The 14869-nt window shown below is 53.8% G+C and overlaps 1 protein-coding gene across 1 annotated transcript; it reads left to right on the top strand.

Moving 5' to 3' along the window:
- Positions 1–6840: 6840 nt before the first annotated feature.
- Positions 6841–12004, top strand: SFRP5 (secreted frizzled related protein 5; the record flags this gene model as incomplete). Its single annotated transcript, XM_080823132.1, has 3 exons — positions 6841–7363; positions 9448–9525; positions 10971–12004. The coding sequence occupies 3 exons, from the start codon at positions 6841–6843 to the stop codon at positions 11315–11317; spliced, it is 948 nt and encodes a 315-aa protein (XP_080679258.1). The 3' UTR covers positions 11318–12004.
- Positions 12005–14869: the final 2865 nt, after the last annotated feature.

Here is a 14869-nt window from a genome sequence, read left to right on the forward strand (position 1 = left end):
CCTATTAAATGGGGGTAATAATACCTACCTCACAGCGTTATTGAGATCATGAAAGGAAAGCACAGAGCATGATGCCGGGCACCTAGGATGCCCTAAACACATGTTGGAGAGAGGGGAGGGAAAGAGGGAAAGAAGTCAACATGAGCCTAGGGGGCTTGTCCCTCACCCCCAATCCCTGAACAAGCATGAAATACTCCACAACTGGACTTCCCTTGGTCCCTACCTCTCCTCACAGTCACCCTATAACCCTCCTGATCTTCCTTGGGCCTCCCAAGAATTCCAACAGAGACCAAAAAAGGTTAGCGGAAGCTAGCTCCAGCCTGAACCTGGCTCGCTCCAAAGTCTCCTTTCTTCTGACACTTCCTCCCACCAAACAGTCGTCCACCCATTCATACAACATTTATTGTATGAACGTCATTCATTCATACAACATTTATTGAGCACCTGCTATGTGCCTGGCAGTGTGCTAGGAGCAAGAGAAATGGAGCTCTTGCCCTTGTGGAGCTCTCTGTCTACAGGGATGCCAGAAATTAAGACAATAGACCCAATGCCATGATGACCAATATGAGGAGGCCACAAAGGGGAATTCAGGTTCCATGAGCAAGCCCAGTGAAGAGGTCTAGCCTTCCAGAGTCTTGGGAAGAACTTGACACTACAAGCAATCCGAGCATCTGAGGGACCCGAGCTGAAGGGAGAGGCTAGCAGGTCAGCAGTGTGAAGTGACCCGTTTCCCCCCTGCAGAGTGGAAAACGATGAGACTACAGAGCAGCCCTGAGCAGCAAGGAAGGACAAGTGGGAGGAGGGAGAGCACAGGTGGATTTAAGAGAAACTTAGGAGCAAGGAGCCACAGAATTTGGTGAGTGTCTAAAGACCATTGTCAGCCAGTGCTCAAGAGTATTAACTAGCAACTGTGTGTAGATAGCTTTTCCCGTCTGCACTGCCGTAAGCAATTGTTAAATGAACTCTAATCCTCTAAATCATCCTAAAAGGAATTACCCTTATTATCCTCATTTTACAGATGAGAAAGCTGAAGCACAGAGAGGTTCAATAACCTGCCCAAGGTCAAGTAGCATTGCTGAAATTAGAATTCAGTCCTACTTCAGAGTTCTTGGCCTTAGCCAAAACATTTGGCTGCCTCTCTGATGTGCTTCTAGCTGCGGTCACCTACTAGCCAGACCCTGGGGGCCCCAGGTGTGCTGGGGACCCAGGGCAAAAGCCTTCTCTCCATCCCCAGCCCTGGCCAGAGAATACCAGCAGTGCCCACCCACACCCCTCCTGTTGCACTTCAGATAGGCATCCTTAAGCTAGACATGCCCCGGTCCAAGACAAGCTTGCCTCTGCTTTGGTTCCAGTGAGACTCACCGATGAGATCCGGTGAGTGTGCCTGCCAATGTCCAGGGTCATAGAAGGGAGGACCACGACTTGCCTCCCTGGCCACTTGATTCAGTGACAGTGAGCCCAGCTCCAGCCTCTCTATGAGCAGGACCCCACAGCTACTAGGGCACCCAGAGATCCTTGAAGCAGTCCCCCCTCCCCCGAATTGCTTCCCGGAGCACAGGCTGCACAGCAGGAAGGCTCTGTGGGGCTGGGGACCTCTGGGACAGATGCTGACTTTACAATCAACAAAGCTAAATAATGGAAAGCGCAACAGTGCTGTAGTAAGAGGACTAGACTGAGAGTCAGGAAGGCCAAGTTCTAGTATCCTCTTACAGACAACGGTCGGGATGGGGGACATTGAAGGGCAATAGCAATGGCGCCCTGCTAGCTCTATGAGTTCTCCTAATTACACAGGCCACTCAGGCTGGGCTTTTTGCTGAGCACTCAGGAGCCCCTGCTGTGAAGACAGGTATCCCAAGGGGGAGCACTGAGATTGTAAAAGGCAGATAATTCCCCAAGACTCTGAAATAAGGACAAGATTCTGTCTCATCACCTTGGGCATCGCAGCCCTCCTGGGAGGCAGGTGAACCTGGGCTGGCGGACCTTGCTCACAGGCTGGGATGGAAGAGGCCCCACCTTGGGCAGGCAACAAAGTCAGCCTCACCCCTGTCATCATCTCTACCTCCTCCTTCTTCCTTATTTCATTTGCTCCTCAGGATGGCCCCATGGAAAACGTGAGGCAGAGGTGGTCCTCCCCATCTCACCAATAAGGAAACTGACACTGAGCATGTGGGGCTAGGAGGACTTGCTATTAAGTTGAAAACACATAATTGAGATCTTCTGAGTCCAAGCTTGGTACACTCCCCACTGCCATGCACTGCCCCTCCCAGTGGGGCCTTGGGAGGCATGAATGGGGCGGATCTCCCATTCATGGCTCCATTACCATGCTAATCACAATGCTCCCATATGCCAGGCACTCTGCTGGGTGCTCCTCTCTTCCCTTGCTTCCATAAGTCTTAACTAACACCCAGTAAAAAATGTTCTTCACCTCATTCTACACATGAAGAAAACAAGGTTCAAAGTTCAACAGACATATGTCCAAGGATGCACAGCTAGCAAGTGGCCAGAATTCACCACCAGTCAGTCTGACACAAAGCCCAGACTCTTTCTGCCACACTACATTGCCTTTGTGTGTCCATGTCTTCCACAGGGATGGGAACCAAGACTGTTTCATGCATATGCCTGGCCTGCAGCAGGCTCTAGTTAAATGTTCATGCATGGAATGATTATTCCCAAGACAAAGCATTAAAAGGAACAAATTTCTATCATACAGATAGAAATTATAATCCAACCAGAACAGATAATGGTCATGAACACTTATGCTTGTAACAACATAGCTTCAGAGTATATAGAGCAAAACTGATTCAAAAAAAGGAAAAAATAGTAAACCCACAATCAAAGTAGATTTTATACACCTCTATCGGAAATGAATAGAATAGGGGCACCTGGCTGGCTCAGTCCGTGCAGTATACAACTCCTGAACTCACGGTTGTGAGTTTCAGCCCCATGCTGGGTATAGGGATTACTTTTAAAAAAAGAAAGAAAGAAAGAAAGAAAGAAAGAAAGAAAGAAAGAAAGAAAGAAAGAAAGAAAGAAAGAAAGAAAGAAAAGAAATGAACACAATAAGTAAACCAGCAGTTCTTAAACTTTCTGGTCTCGGGAACCCTTACACTCTTAAAAATGAGTGAGGTTTTGGGGCATCTGGGTGGCTCAGTCACTAAGTGTCTGCCTTCAGCTCAGGTCATGATCCTGACTCCCTCAACCCATGATCCGCATTGGGCTCCCTGCTCAGTACCCCTGTTTGTATTAACTCTCTCACTGCCATTCTCTGTCTCTCTCTCTCTCTCTCTCTCTGTGTCAAATAAATAAATAAATAAATAAAATCTTTTTAAAAAAAAAAGACTGAAGTTTTTAGATTAAATTACAGACCTTTCATTTAGGTGCTTTTACACCTACCACGTTTAAAATTAAAACTGAGCAAAATTTTATTTATTAATTCCTTTAAAGTAACAAAAATAAACCCATTATATGTGAAGATAAACAACAAATTCTGTGAAAAATAAGTATATTTCACAAAACAAAAAAATAGTGAAAAGAGTGGCATTGTCTTGATTTTTGCAAATCTCTTTCACATCTGGCTTAATAGACTCAGAATTTCATACCTCCTTATGCACTCGATCTGTCCTTGCACGTTGTTTTGGTCGCAGTATATGAAGAAAATTTGGCCTCATACAGAAATGTAGCTGCAAAAGAGAATATTTTAACAGCCTTTTCAGACACTGTAGACATTCTTCTTTGATACTACAAAAAATTGCCATGTGGCCATTCCTTAAATGTTGGTTGTGACGTAGAACCTGAATCTGTACCCATAAACTTTTCTTACTCTGTTACCTTAAGATCCATTGATCTATGTTGTACTTAGAGTGAATCTTTGAACTGCATACAATTGTGACCTTGTAGACTCCCTGAAAAGGATTTGGGGACCCTCTGGAGAACCCTGAGCACATTTGGAGAATCACTAAAGCAGGCAGTAAAAAGGCAGAAAAATGTAGGACTGGATTACATAATTAGCAAGTTGACCTAAGAGGTATCTATGTAAAACTTTGCTCACAACAAACCACAAATACACTTTTTTTTTTTAACAGACTGTCCTTCCATCACCTGGGGGCAATGTGCACCTGGACAGACTGCAGAAGCTCCATGATGGAGAGATGCCCAGCTTGCCAGGTGCGCCACACAGCTGCCCAGGCCCTGGAACACCCTCATCAGGAAGAGGCATCACATCAGAGTGCAGAGCCAAGGTCACCCACTGGCTAGGTCGCAGCGGGAGATCTTCCTGAATGAGTGCCCCGTGGCACAGCTCCCACCTGGGCTGCATTCCCGTGAAGGCCTTCCCTCCTTAATCTCACCGTGTCAGGGAGTTGTCAGGCAAAGACGGCCCAGCCTCCTTTTCCCCTCAGCTTCCAGCCTGGCACCTCTGCCCTTAGGAGCCCCCAGAGCTGGCAGGTACAACTCACCTGGCTCTTCCCCTGTGCTGTTCTTACTTCACCAGCAGCAGGAACAACACCTCCTGCTGTCCAGGCCAGGCACTGCGCCAGACCAGCAGAGGCGCACCAGCTGCCTAGGGAGCCATCACCTTGCCTGTCACCTGGGGAGCGCCAACACCCCCTGCTAGTGCCCAAGACCACATGTTCCCCCGAAGAAGCCCTGCCAAGCCTGAAGCAGGGATAAGAGTCAGCTGGAGCACAGGGAACAGAATTACTGCTCAGGGTCCCAAACCACAGCCAGGGCCAAGGTATCCCAGGGAGCCTGCAGAACACCCATCACATTTTCACTCCCAAGGCATACATCCCTTGGAGATCTTCCATTCCTAGGTGCCTACTATGTGCTGGCACTGTGAGGGGGGCTTTCTTTCCATGAATCATTTTGTTTGCCCCCCACAATAACTGTTGAGCAAATGGATGGTCAGAATAGCTAAGTACTTGCCCAAGGTCACTCCACTCAGGGAATATGCACTCGGACTTCAACCTGGTCTGCAAAGTCCAGGCTCTTGCACCATCACTACACTCTGCTGCCTGCGCCGACAAGGAGGGGTCCTTTACCTTCTGGCAGGTTATCCAAAGAACCTCTTCATGCTCTTTTGCCTGAACCCACCCTGGGCTCTGTCTGCTGGATGTCCTTCTGTGTCCTCTGCCCTGCTTTTTGTCTTTTTCTCACGCTAGAGCAGACGAAGCAGACTTCTGCATTTCTGGATCCCTACCTGTGGTGTATACATCACACCTCCACACCTGCACACAGTTGGTGCTTCGTGTGTGTCTGCTGAATATTAAGAAGAGTGTCCCCTCACCTCCCTCCGTTACCACTGCAAGGACAGATCCATGGAAGGCAGGAGCCTTGGAAACATTCAGGAGGATAGGGGGTAGGAGGTGTAAGAGCAGAAGCGGAGTGGGGGCAGACCCAGCTCCCAGAGTGCCCCAAGCCCTCCTGCAAGACGCCTTCCCAGAGGACGCCCCCACCAAAGACTGGGGAGGTCAGGTCTCAGGTCAGGCTCTCAACAAGAAGCTCCCCTACCCTCAAGTATTCCTCCAAAGTTCCTCCCACAGGAAAGCCAACGGAAGGCAGGCCCCAGACAGGAGGAAAAGACCCCAAACATGGGGTTCCTGAATACCTCCTCTCCAATGCCTCCCTGGATAGCCTCAATTCCTTCCTCCTTCCACAGCCTTTCCTGGCCTGGGCTGGAATTTATCTTCGGGCAATGTAGTTAAGCCCTGGTGTTTGGAGCCCAAACCTGGATTCAAATCCTGACTCCCGCACCCCTTAGCTGTGTGACTAAGGGCCAGTGACATCACCTGAAGGCCCTCAAAGCCAGCCAGCCTGCAGATTCAGAATCCAGACTTGCCGGGGTTACCCGGGTTCTGACTCTGGAAGCAGACCACCAGGGGTCAAGTCCTGGCCCCTATCCTCACTTCACTTTTCTTTGCCTGGGTACATTTATCTGCAAAGTAAAGATAATAACAGTACCCACTCACCTTATTAGAGCATTACTGTGAGAATTAAATGGGGTAACTTATGCAATGTGCTTCGAACAGACACTCTAAGTACCCAAGAAGTATTAGCTATCACTAGAAATAGTCGGCGATAAGGCTGTGAAGGGCTGCGCAGTGTCCGCGGCACCTAGAGCTCACTGAATGGCAGTTACGATTACCTTCGCCCCCACTAGGCTACAGTGTCCCTGGAGGCTGGGGTCCTGGGTCAGATGCATCTCTGATTCCCCGGCAGCCAGCAGCACAGCGCCCGGCACCAGGCAGGAGCTCAAACACAGGCTTGAGGGCGGATGGGTGAAGAACTGCCCTCCTGGAACAGGAGGGTGTGGGCAGCCAGGAGCCTCCTGCCAGGAGAAGGGAGAACCGAGGTGTCAGGGAAGAGAAAGCAGAGCGGAGGGGGAAAGGCCGAGCCGGGCAGATAAGCAAGGGAAGTGAGTGAGAAAAGGAACAGGAGAGGCTGTGGCGGAGGGAGATAAGGAGGAAGGATGGAGAACGCAATCCGAGAGGAAATGTCCAGGGAGGTGAGGGAGCCCCCCGGAGCGGCGCAAGGCGAGCCCCGCGCTAGTAGGGGAGCCGGTGCGCGGGCGCGGGGCGGGACTCGCGGGAGCCGGCGGGAGGGGCCGTGGGGGCTCCACCTCGCCTCCCCGCCTGGGCCCGGGGGCCGGGCGGCCGGAGATTGGCTGGGGCGTGCGGTGAGGCCGGGGCCGGAGCCCCGAGGTGGGAGGTGCCAGGATCGCTCGGTGCGCCCGGGAGCGGAGCGAAGGCTGCCACCACTCGGGCCACCTCGGCGGTGGCGGCGGCTGCAGGGGAGCGGCGGGGCGGCGGGTGCACTCCGGGGCAGCTGGGGACGCCGCGCACCATGCGGGCGGCGGCGGGGGGCGCGCGGGCGGCCGCTCTGGCGCTGCTGCTGGGGGCGCTGCACGGAGCGCCGGCGCGCGCCCAGGAGTACGACTACTACGGCTGGCAGGCGGAGCCGCTGCACGGGCGCTCGTACTCCAAACCACCGCAGTGCCTCGACATCCCCGCCGACCTCCCGCTCTGCCACACCGTGGGCTACAAGCGCATGCGGCTGCCCAACCTGTTGGAGCACGAGAGCCTGGCCGAGGTGAAGCAGCAGGCGAGCAGCTGGCTGCCGCTGCTGGCCAAGCGCTGCCACTCGGACACGCAGGTCTTCCTCTGCTCTCTCTTCGCTCCCGTCTGCCTCGACCGGCCCATCTACCCGTGCCGCTCGCTGTGCGAGGCCGTGCGCGCCGGCTGCGCGCCGCTCATGGAGGCCTACGGCTTCCCCTGGCCCGAGATGCTGCACTGCCACAAGTTTCCCCTGGACAACGACCTCTGCATCACTATGCAGTTCGGACACCTGCCTGCCACCGCGCCTCCAGGTAGCGCCGCCGCCACCGCCCCCGCGCGCTCCGACGGCCCCGGGCGCCCGCGAGTCCCCCGGAGGGGCCACCCCCTTACACACACACACACACCGCCTTCTCTCAGCCCTGCATGCCCCAGGAATTGCACCTCCGCCCCCTCCCCCACCCCGCCAGTCTTGCAGCCTTCTCAGACTCCCAGGGTAGTGCCTCCCCGCAGCTCTGGCCATGCTCACTGGTTCTCCCCATTCCGATTCCTTTCCTGAAGACGCCCCTGGCATCCCTCCCAATGCTCACCTTCCAAAGACGCTGGAATCCCTGCGTAGCCCCAATGCGTCCCCCTATCCAGAGGCGTCCCCATAAATGTCTTAGGGCCTCTCTCAGCCTAAGAATGCCTAGAGTCGCTAAACAATGCCCAGGCCCGTTCACCTCCAACACAGCTCTGGACCCCAAGACACCAAAACAAGACTCACCAACCCCTCCCCATGTTGGGGGCCTGAGAGGGGAAGAGGGCTGAGGGAAAGGTTATGGGGGAAAACTGGGCTAAGTGCATTTCCCTGCTATACCCACCCCCACACACAAGATTTTCCATCCCTGGGAACCCTAAATTCTCCCACTCTCCCCCCTAATCCCCCAGGCTAGGAGACCTTGGGGTAAAGCTCAGTGCAGAAGAGCGAGCAGATTGCCAGACTCTGCCACTAACAAGGAGCCCTTAGGAGTTGCCTAAACTTTGAGCCTCAGTTTTTCAATAAGTAATATAGTAAGTGAGCTCAGGTTCCAAAAACTGTGAGCTCCTAAGTGCCACCTCTCACCCACCCCAAGTCCCTAATTACCCCTAATTCCTCCCTGGTCTCAGCCTCCCTTCATTGTGCACCTCCCACCCCCAAACTCCTTGCAAGCAGAGTAAGGCTGGGTTGGGCACCAGACAGGAGATCCAGCAGTGGCACTGAGCAGAAGACAGAAGACTGGGCAGTTGACTCAAGAGCCCAAGGAGCCCTTGATGCTGGGACTCCCCCAAGGGGCAGTACTGCTTTCCCATCTTCTTATCTGATGCAACAAAAGGCAACTGGACTCCACCACACCCTATCCTCTCCCTCCCCCACCACCAGGGCTAACTTCATCCACATAGCCCTTGGGCCTACACCCCCATGTCCCTCCTGAGAGTCACAGTTGGGTAGGGGTCCTATAACTGGGGAGTGTTGAGAGACGGGAAAACCCCTATTCTTGGGTTGGAAATGGGACCAGGAAGCAGGGGAGAGCGAGCCAGCTCAAGCAGGGATAGCGCAGTCCCTACAGGGATCCCGGTGTGGTTCCTTTTCTGGTTTCCTTGGAAGCCGTGCATTAACAGCCTGGAAGGCAGGGAAGTCCTGGGCTCAGGCTCAGAATCCTACCAGGCCCTGCCCTCTCTGGCCTGCCTTCCCCTGTGATGGGGCGCCCAGTTGGAGGCAGAGACATAGGACAGAGGGCAGGTGCCATGTGGGCCTGAGAACCAGGTTCTGAGAATAGAACCTGAAGGGTTTGTGTGGCCCACAATAAAACTGAAACTATTTCATATAAAAATTAAGAGCTTAGGCTTCCTTTGAGACCCCAGAAGTCCTGGCAATGCTAAGGTGCCCACCTTAGAGGGTGATGCTCCTTGGTTTACCACAGTCCCTGTCCTGCCAGTGTCACTTGTTTCCCCACCTGCCCAGACCCTGTGTTCCTAGGAAGACCCTGTAGACACCCCCCATCCTGAGTTATAAGCTCAGTTCACAATAGTATTGCAGACTTGGGTACCCACTCTGGACCTCAGTTTTCTTTTCTTTAATAGGAATACTTCAGAGGCTGAGGATTAAATGAAACAAAGTTTAGAAGAAGACAATGCGCATCGTGGTGGCAGTTGCCAGGGTCACGGAGCAATTGTGCCCACGGGGGCAGTTTTGTCCCCCTGCAACCTTATCTCTTTTGAACCTCACAACTACCCAGTGAGCACCCTTACCATCGTCCCATTTCCTGATGAGAGTGGAGGCTTGGCAGGGGGCGGTGGCTCCTCAGGTGGCGAGTGGCTTTTGGGCTCCGATCCCCTCATCAGCCTCCCTCGACCCCACCCCTGCTTCTCTCTTCAGTGACCAAGATCTGTGCCCAGTGTGAGATGGAGCACAGTGCCGACGGCCTCATGGAGCAGATGTGTTCCAGCGATTTCGGTGAGTGTGGAGCCCACGTGGCCACTGCCCCAATTCTTTTCCTCCTTGACACACACACCCACACACGAACACCCATGTCCATAACCATCATAGTGAATACTAACAGTTTTTGCATCCTGGGTCCCTTTTAGAATTTGATCAAGACCATGAACCGTCTGGCCAAAGAAATGCACCTCGTTTTGCAGGTCATCCCAGAGGCTTCAGAAGCCCCTCAAAGCCATGGTCCATGGGCCCTAAAACCACCCCTAGCCAAGGCTCCTGCAGCCCTCCCTTGGCACCTGCCCACAGAGGGCCCTCCAGGGCTGGATTCTCTTTAGGAAAGGCAAGCTAAGCCTGGAGATGGCTGGGGGCAGCAGGGAAAGAGCTGGGCCCCAGGATGGAAGTGAAGCACCCTCGCCCCTGGGCGCCTCTGCGTGGTACCCGATGCACCTCTGGCCAGGGGAGCTGTGGTCACTTGTCCCACGCCTTCATCCTGGAGCCTCTCCGTTCCTGGGACAGTGAGCCAAGTCTAGTCAGGACCACACGACCCGGCATGTGGCCTTTGCCAAGTTGGCTGCTGTTTTGTGTCTTAGCCTCCCTGTCTGTAAAAAAGAGATAGCAATGAAATCCTTACTTCAGTCTTTTAGGTCATTAGTCCGTTTGGAAAGAGAATACTCCTATTGCAAGGGATGAGTGTGTGTGTGTGTGTGTGTGTGTGTGTGTGTGTGTCCAAGAGAGTGGTTAAGGAAAGAAAGAGAAAGATTGAAAGAGATTTTTTACAACAGTTTCCTTCCCTGGGTGAACGGAGTCATTCTCGGGCATCTCCCTGGCTGCTCACAGAGATGGGGGTCCAGGGGCGTAAGGAAGTGGGAGATGAGCCTAAGTGACCTGCCCAAGTTCCAGACTCCCAACCCTAACTGTGTTAGGATCTCTACAGCCACCGCATGTACCCTGGATGGTCACCCTGACCACCCTCTTGCCTTCAAGCATCTCCCCCTCCCCCACCCTGCAGACACACCACAGACATACTGTCCAATATCAGACACACAGCCCCAGACACCACACTCCCACCTGTACCATACAGTCTCACAAAGGTCACAGTGGTGTTCACACCAGCAAGAGCTGGTCGTGTGCACGCTGCTCAATTCAGCACCCCGTGATGCGGTGGGCCCCAGTGGCGGGGCACGGACCTCATGGAAACCAGCCCGTGCTACAGAGCAGGACCCCTCCCCAGGGCCAGCTGTCAAACATTTACCAGCCCACCCACCATGGCTACATACACACACACACACACACACAGCCAGAAATACCATCCGGAAGTTAGCCCAGGTATCATGAAGTCCACCTCCCCGAGGCCCAGGTGTGGAACTTCAGGCACAGGCACCCACTGGGGGCCTGAGAGCAGCCTGAGCAAACCCACCCGTCCTCACCCTGCCCCTCTGTCTACCCTCTCTGCACACACACAGTGGTTAAAATGCGCATCAAGGAGATCAAGATAGAGAATGGGGACCGGAAGCTGATTGGAGCCCAGAAAAAGAAGAAGCTGCTCAAGCCAGGCCCCCTGAAGCGCAAGGACACCAAGCGGCTGGTGCTGCACATGAAGAATGGTGCCAGCTGCCCCTGCCCGCAGCTGGACAGCCTGGCCGGCAGCTTCCTGGTCATGGGTCGCAAGGTGGACGGGCAGCTGCTGCTCATGGCCGTCTACCGCTGGGACAAGAAGAATAAGGAGATGAAGTTCGCAGTCAAATTCATGTTCTCCTACCCCTGCTCCCTCTACTACCCCTTCTTCTACGGGGCTGCCGAACCCCACTGAAAGCCGCTGCTCCCTGCCCCACCCAGCCAGCTGTGCCTTGCCCTCTCCCCACTCCCTTTCTGCCCACTTGGCCTCACCCCTATTCCCAAGCTGACCCAGCCCCTGCCTGAGTGGTTTCATGCAGAGTCGTTACCAGCACAGGCCCTAAAAATGGGCCTGGAGCCTGAGCTGTTGGTGACTGAGGGGTTCTGGGGCCTCCTTCTCTTAGGCAGGGCTTTCCCATTTGGGAAGGAAACCCAGCATTTCAGAAAGAGTGGGAGAGAGAGCGAGGGAAGCTCTGAGGGGCTCTGAGCAGCCCAAGGAGACAGTTTCCTGAGCAGACCCTGGTGTCAGCTCCCCTCTGCTGGTGGTGAGGCCTTGCCTTGAAGAGGAAAGTCTCAGTAGTAGGCTGAGCTATCTGTGGGACAGCTCCCTACCCCCACTGCCCACTCGTGTCATCATAGTCCCCCAAAGGAGAGGCATTAGGGTCACAGTGCCCTCCAGCCACAGCTCCCCACCTTCCCCATCTCTTCCCCTTTCCCGCCCTGCTAGACTGGAGACAGGCCCAGCCCAGACTCCCTCCCAGAGGCCGCTTTTTAGGGTTCGTCCCTCAGCCTCTGCATGTCCCTATTACTCTGATGATGATTAAATTATCGCCACCGCTGCAAGGCCACAGGCTCAGTTTCTAGTTTTTTTAAGTTTTTAATTAAATAATAAAAAAAAAAAAAGTTGGTTTTGACTAGGTTATTTGTCAGCTGGCCCCAAAGGTGGGGAGAGGACGGTTCAGAAGGGACTTTTAGAAAGAGATTCCTTGTCATACCCCATGGCCCATCCACACAGACATACTTGCCGAAGAACAATGCCCCTGTTCTCATAAGATCCCCTGAGAGCACAGAGTGATGATCACCCTTCTCATCCCCAGCACTGTGACAAATGGAGATGACCGTCCTCTTGTTCCTGAAGAGGAAGAGTGACACCAAGATCCCCAGCCTTCTCCCACAGTCAAAGGGCTCCCACAGTCCCACAGCATGTCCCTGACCTTGCCTACTCCTCAGATCCCAAGAAGGCTGCACCACAGGGAACTACTCTGAAGAGCCAAGGGCCTAGAGGTGTCACCTCCTACCCCTTCGGCACTCAGACTGCCCCTGGGCACCGGTCCTGACCTGCGGGGATAATGGTGTAGACCTGTGCCCCAGGAACCAGAGGGGCAGGAGCCCCTGGGAGCCGGGGAGAAAACACATAAAAGCTCGGGCCCCACCCCACACCTACTGTATCCAAATCCACATTTTAACACATAAATCTTCAAATCATCTAAAGAGCTCTTGCCAAATAGGGGGCCCCACTCTGCAACAACTAAATTGGAATCTCTGGAGGATGCTCAGAAATCTGAATCTCTAGGTGCTCCCCGGGGTGGTATGCAGCCAGGATTGAAGACCTCGATCTAGATGAGCCAATAGCTGAGGCGGCCGGGGCGGGGGGGGGTGGGGGCATGGCTGAGGTGACCTCAGGCTGGGTCTCGGTCCTACATGCAGGGAAGCAGTGCCTATGACAACTGAGGGCTTCTTCAGCGAACTCCAAGCAGATGCTGCTGCGCCTGGAGCTGAATGGGGCAGGGAGGGCAGAAGGCCTAAAATGGAGGCAACAGGCTCCTGCCACTCAAACGTCCAGCCTTTGCAAAGAGACCCTGGGGGTTTGTCAGCATATGCTGAGGGACAGGGCAGACGTACCCAGGGTAGGGGGCTGGGGATGCCCCCAGGGTGGCTTTCCTCACCAGGGAGGGTCCAGCTGCCCAGCCCAGGCAGGGCTTCCTGCTCCTCCAACACAGCGCAGCCGCGCTCTCTTGCGATGACTTGGCTTCCAGGGCTCTCAGAGAAGCACGATGCCACAGAGAAACGAGGAAGGCCAAAGGGCCCCTATTCTGCTGTGGGGCCAGGGTAAGCTAACAGGTGGTCTGACAGCCTGCCCATAAATCTCCTCCCTGGGCAGTCAGGTGGCCTCGCCACAGGTCAGGAGCAGCAGAGGCCTGCTTGTTTCTCCTCAACTCTGAGGAAGCCACCGCCACCCACCCTCACCCCAAGCCTGCCCAGCCCACAGCTCCCTGAATCTGCCCCTTGTCTCCCAGCCTCCTACCCCGACCAAATATTTACGGACACTTCTATGGTCAACCAGGACCAGGAATTATTTTTCCACTGAACAGACAGGACTCCAGCTACTTCTGGCGGGAGCACAATACTGACCTCTGTCAGGTGCTGGCAGCCAGAAGATGGAGCAGGCAGGGAGGGGCTCCTCTCGCCCATCCCGGGAAGCCCCAGTAAGACAGGCCTCGGCCACTCCCGACACAGGGGTCAGGCTCTGCTCTGTACATCGGCTCTGTCCCCAACATCTGCTGTCAGACCCCCCAGCAATCTCTTCCTGGGACCAAGAAGAATCCTCCCCAAAAGGAGGGGAAGCCCCACAAGGCCTGAGCCCACCCTTCATTTCCTTCAGCCACAACACGCTCCCTCCTTGCTGGTCTGGAAACAGACAGCTGCTGCTGCCCAGCGAGCATCTGGGCTGTGTGTCAGCAAATGACTACATCTGACAGAAACCCCAAGAAACAGTGGGGCTTCTCCACACCAGAGGGCTGGAGACAGACAGGTGTGAGGTCCGTGTCCCAGGCTCATTCTGTCTTCCTGCTCTGCCAGGAGACGGCTTCTGTTCTCTTGGTTATAAACAGGGCCTCCTCCTCCCCACTTCTAACCACATGCCAGGCAGCAAGGCAGAGAAGGGGAGCAAAACCAGCATGTCAGCTGCCTCTGGCCCTTTTGATCAGGAAAACAGTAATTTCCCAACAAGTCCCACCTGGTAGATTTCCACTTTTAGCTCACCGGCCAGAACTAAGTCACATGGCCACCCCCAGGTGCGAGGAAGCAGAGGAAGTCAGGTGTTTCAGTTGGGTACAAAATCAGAGTTCTGATAAAGAACAGGAAGGATTTGGGGCAGGCTGCTAAATACTCAGGATCTGGGGTGCCTACATGGCTCAGTCAGTTAAGCATCCAACTTTTCATTTTGGCTCAGGTCATGAGATTGAGCCCCGCATAGGGCTCCACACTCAGCTGGGAGTCTGCTTCTCTGTCTCTGCCCCTCTCCCCACTCTAAAAAATAAATAAATCTTAAATTTAAAAAAAAAAGAAGAAGTACCCTGGATCAGGTGAAAAGAGGTAGTAGAGCCCGGTTTTGGGTTCCAATTCTGTGACTTAGTGACCAGGTGACATTGGGAACACTGCCCAACTACTAAATGAAGGAATAATGTCTATTTCACAGGCTGGCTGAGTGTTAAGTGGGGATAACATATGACAAGTTCCTCAAACCAGTGCCCAGCACTTAGAAGATATTCATTAGATGGTAATTGGTATTTTTATTAACCAAAGGCCTTGACCTGGCTAGCACGGTGCCCATACATAACAGTACATTCCTAACTGATTTATTAACTAAGAAACCTACTGGCAGGAAGGCAGGGAAGAGGTAGGAACATCTCATCTAAAACCCAGAGTTGTTACTTTCAGGACAGAGCCTACACTTGACGTTTTACTT

The sequence above is a fragment of the Martes martes genome, assembly GCF_963455335.1.
Source record: "Martes martes genome assembly, chromosome: 14".
Taxonomy (NCBI): Eukaryota; Metazoa; Chordata; class Mammalia; order Carnivora; family Mustelidae; genus Martes; species Martes martes.